We start from the raw sequence: 5,119 nt of genomic DNA on the forward strand, positions 1-5,119 counted from the left end.
GACGACTTCAAATGATAATAAAGAGGTTCTATATTTAATATTTATATATATTTAATAATTTTTTTTAATACAAACACATTGTTTGAACAAAAGCTAATGGATTTGGCCGAACCATAGTAGCTCCGTCAGAGGGACAGCGGGATGAAATAGAGATCATTTATGAAACTTCTTTGTACTGTAGACTCCAACAGTATTTTTAAAACTAAAGAAAAGAAGAGGGGAAAAACTTATTTATCATAAATTCCATTTGTAGTCTGAAGACAGTAGAAAAATAGTAAAATGAAATTTCTTAATTAGGATGTCACAAAAGTATAAGACATCAGGTTTCACTATACGTTGCATTGTCGGACAGATCACTGGGAAATCGTACGTTGTTAATCGTTATTCAAAAATAATAATTAAGGTACATGTATAGAGTACACAGAAATTAATGAAGTGCACGCACATGTATTTATTAATTGAACCTGCAAAACTCGTCTTTTACACGCTTCAGTTGGATACCTACAACAAGAATTTATATTTTGTAATAATATGTAAACCAAAAATTTAACCTCAATATATTGACAATACGTAGAAAAATTACACTATCATTTATTCATTTATCATAAAACATAACTACAATCAATTACGCTCTTCTCTTTGTTCTTTCTACATCACCTACCTTATTTAATATCAATAATCGCTTTACTACAATAGTTCGTTAATACTTAAGTAAACAATATGCTAGAGTTTGCTACTGGGGAACGCTAATTAAAAATGAAGGAGTTGCCATTTGCTTTTGTCCCATTAGTTAAAGTTTTTCGTAATCAACGTTAAGCTTATCGGGGATATTAAAGATGTTGAAGTAGTTAACAAATAACAAGTACAATGAATCATCAAATACTGAACGTATTTTTATACACATGCAACTCATTCACTCTCCCCTTCCCCCACCCCAAACAACATCATATCAGTGGTGGAGTCTGATTTGAAAAAGTATATAGAAGGATTTTACCTAGCTATACAATATAATTTTCAGACGAAGGGATATCATTTGACACCCTTGATTATATGTGGCTCCACCATAATATATATACATTTCTTGTGTACACAAGTAAGTTTAACTTCTATGGAATGATAATAGGAAAGAACATTTATATATCAAATTGTATAAAAGAGTAATTATATGTATATCTATCATAAGTAAAAGTAAAAGTTTTAAAATAAGACAAGCAACATGATATAACAGACTAATTAATTAGTAGTGGTAATACGGAAAATCACATTTAGAATGTGAGAGATGAAAGAGAATCCTGGAACTACATATGGTAAAATTATTATGGTGCAATCTATATATGCGTAAGAGATGTGATAGTATATGGGAACAAGGTAGGGTAGAAACTGGTGAGGGGCCAAAAACATCCTTTTCTGAGCTGTTCATATCACTGCTACTCTTTTGGCCGACCCAACTTCAATGCTGTCCCTTTATCTTTTTTCCCTTTCTCTTTCGCAACCGACACTTATCTCTTCTTCTGCTCTCTTCTCTCTTTCCTTTCAAGCATATGGAGTATTATATATATACACTTCTTCAAACTCAACCTAGCAAATACGTACTGGACTAACAAGAAGCTAGCATTTCATTTACTTATAATAATTAAGCTTATTTTATAATCTCTACCATATAACTCTTTTTACAGAGTTGTTTATTAGTTTGTGCTTCTTTTTGTTTATACTATAGTTTTATGATATGGAACTTGAGCTTGCTCTTGCACTTCCTTCCTATTTTCCCCTCAAATCTTCCGACCTAAATGGCAACGTCGACAGTTTTGATGACAACTTTTCAGAAATGAAGAATGACATGATCAGTTATATCAACCACAAGTCTAACTTTTCAGCGGCTAATTCTGATTATGATGATAGTGACAAATTTGAACGTAAAACGTTGCCTTTGCTTGTATGGAATGGCCAACCAAATGATGAACAAGTAGGTGATCACCGAAAGAGGACAACTTTTCAAGCTTGTTATACGTAAGTTTAAGGACTCGTTTGTTCATGAATTTTTTTTTTTTTCAAAATGTGTTTGTCCATAAAAATTTTGTAAGTTCGTGAAGATTTTTCGAAAATGAATTTTTCCAAAAAAATGTTTTTTCTTAGCTCACAAAACTTGCAACTTTTAAAATGAAATGCATGTCCAAACATAATTTCAAATACTATTTATCAATTTAACTCGAAAATTGCCTTTTTCAAAAATAATAATTTTTATATCCAAACGCCTACTAAGTTACACAATGTGCATTAAATTCAGAGTTTAACTTCTACCTGCATAACATGCACTAGTTTTTATACTATCATGTCATGTATATGTAATTACTACAAAAAATTTGATAACATAGAAAATAAGACATATTATCTACTCCACACGCTAAAATACGATAGTAGTATAATTTTTTTACATAATGTATACAATATTAATAGTATAAAAATAATGTATACATACGTTAACTCTTTTCATATGTTAGAATATAAATCCTTAGAAATGACTAGAATAGACTCTAATCACACGACACTTCGACGATTTTCTTGTTCATTAATATTTAGAAGATTTCAATTTATTCACCAAAGACAAGAACTTTGACATATAATATATTTCTTTTTATATCTCATACAGGGAATTCAAGGAAGAAAACGGAGTAGTGGGGTGGCCACCAATTAAATCATGGAGAAAAAAGCAAATTCATGGGATTAACAATGATGTTATTGGTCGAAGAAACTCAATGTATGTGAAGGTCAAAATGGAAGGAGTAGCCATTGGAAGGAAAATTAATCTAAGGCTATATGATTCCTATCAAGTCCTTACTAACAGCTTGATTCAAATGTTTGCAAAATGTAAGTTCACAACTCCTATAACAAGAAACTAGCAGTAGTGCGCGGTCAATATTAAAAAATATTAATTAAATTAAATCGCGATAGGGCTTATTTGAACATATTAGATCCTATTACTTTAATAAATTTTAATTGTCATCTTATTTGTTAATATGATACACCCAATAATATTTTTTATTTTAAATTTTATTTTATTGTTGTCAATAATATTATATGAATTTTAATAGAAAAAAATCTCTATTAAATTAAATGGGCTTATATAGTCATCGAATAACTTTTTGTTATGTATTTTCCTTTATTATATTATCCAATATTTAACATAATTACATTGCTAATAGAAATTTTTATTAGCATATTACTTTGTTTAATATTTTTATCTACTAATTTTTTTTGTAATATAATAGAAGATATATATTTTATTATTCTTGAAATATTTTTATTTTAAATTTTATTCTGATATTCTCAATAATATTGTCTAAAGTTTTGAAGATATATATATATATTTTTTTTATTTTATTATTCTCAATAATATTTTTTGAATAAATAAACTTTTTATTTTTAAAAATAAAAACAAAGAGATTTTGAATTGGCAGTTTTTTTTTGGAATTTTAGTTTTCTATTTTTCAATAATTTAAAAACTACAACTTGAAACTACTCTCCAGTTTGAATGGATAATTTTTTTTAATCTTCATTTTCTATTATAAAATATTTTATTTTATTATTTTATAGATATTTAAATTTAAAAACAATAACCAAAAACTAATTATTAACTACTTATGTCATGTGACTTTTTTCTAGGATACCACTTGGTTTAAGGAGAAGGTTTTTTTCCTCTCCTTTTAATAATATATAGATATTGATTGTCCTCTCATTTTTCCTTTTACAAAATAACGATAAGGATTGAATTGATAAGTTTAGTCCTATTATATGCAGCAGATCAGAGTTGTGACGAAAATGGTACGCGCTTTACACTATTGTACCAAGACAGAGAAGGAGATTGGATGCTTGCAGGAGATGTACCATGGCAGTATGTACTTATATTTTCTGTTCTCTTAATTATTTCATTCTTATATATTATTTTCACTTCATTTGGACCCTAAGAAGATTATTTCAAACTAGTTGAGATCGGTTATATAAATCATATATTATTTTTCCCTTCATTTGGACCCTAGGAAGAATATCATAATACTATCTTTTAGGTGATTTACTTACCGCCAAACATGGGCGGAGCCACCTTAGGCGAAGGGTGGTCAGGTACCCACCATTCGTCCAAAAATTATGTGGTATACATAGGTTAAATGTTAGCTATTATAAGTATATATTTAGTTTTTGCACACCCTAATTAACACAATTCATGAGACGAAAATTTGCACACCCTTTACCAAAATTTCTTACTCTGCCACTGTCGTGAAACCTACTAGACATTAGCTATGCTCACAACGAGCATATATGGAATTGTTATTCTATTTATTTTATTTAAGAACAAGTAAAATAATTAGAAATTATTTCCAGTATTTACTAAGTCAATATATATATATATATTTGTTTTGCAGAACATTCATGGAGACTGTTCAAAGAATACAGATACTAAGGAATGGGAAGAGAGGAAGAATAAATTCAAGAAAATCATCTGATATTTCTTAGCTAGAGTACTGGTTAAAAACATATTTTCTCTATACCAAGGTAGTCCTCATTAATTAGCTTGCAATGGTTTTCTAAGGAAAAAAGATAAGACAACACAATATTCGTTTCAGTTTGCTATTATTGTAGTTTTATATTTATCTTCGTCCGGCTATTGGATGTCAAGATTTATCGGACTTTTTCAGACCTTACTTTTTTCTTTTTCTACAAATTAAATAGAGCATGTTCGAGAGCGAGATACCTTTTGAAGTCTAAATATTTCTCTTTGTCACGATATGGAATTCTCATCGTCGGGACCGTGATTGCTCTAACAATATTTCACTTGCTAGTCAAGCCTACGTTAGAACAATTTATTCTTTTTAACAGTTTAAAATTAAATAATGAAGAAGAACTGATTTAACTACAATAATCCAAAGTAAATAATGCGGAAGCTAAAACAGGCAAGCGTTTAATATATTACTGAACCCGATGTCACAAGTGCACGAGCTATAGAATAGTACATACAAGGGTCTGAAATAACATAAAGTTGTCTAAAAAGAAGATACACGGCTAAATAAAACAAAAAAAGGGACTCCAGGAGCTGCGGGCGCTGAGCAGCTGTATCTCAAGTCCCCGC

General features: G+C 29.3%; 1 protein-coding gene across 2 annotated transcripts; it reads left to right on the forward strand.

Annotated features, from left to right (window-relative positions):
* The first annotated feature begins 1,468 nt into the window (after window positions 1-1,468).
* LOC104218852 (auxin-responsive protein IAA28-like) lies at window positions 1,469-4,759 on the forward strand. 2 transcript variants are annotated; one of them, XM_009769437.2, is made up of 4 exons: window positions 1,469-2,007; window positions 2,648-2,865; window positions 3,799-3,889; window positions 4,416-4,759. In XM_009769437.2, the coding sequence occupies exons 1-4, from the start codon at window positions 1,727-1,729 to the stop codon at window positions 4,504-4,506; spliced, it is 681 nt and encodes a 226-aa protein (XP_009767739.1). In that variant the 5' UTR covers window positions 1,469-1,726; the 3' UTR covers window positions 4,507-4,759. The 2 variants fall into 2 exon arrangements, with proteins under 2 accessions (XP_009767739.1, XP_009767738.1); XM_009769436.2 differs by having other exon boundaries at window positions 1,470-2,007; window positions 3,796-3,889.
* The last annotated feature ends 360 nt before the right edge of the window (window positions 4,760-5,119 follow it).

This window comes from Nicotiana sylvestris, chromosome 6 (assembly GCF_000393655.2).
Source record: "Nicotiana sylvestris chromosome 6, ASM39365v2, whole genome shotgun sequence".
NCBI lineage: Eukaryota > Viridiplantae > Streptophyta > Magnoliopsida > Solanales > Solanaceae > Nicotiana > Nicotiana sylvestris.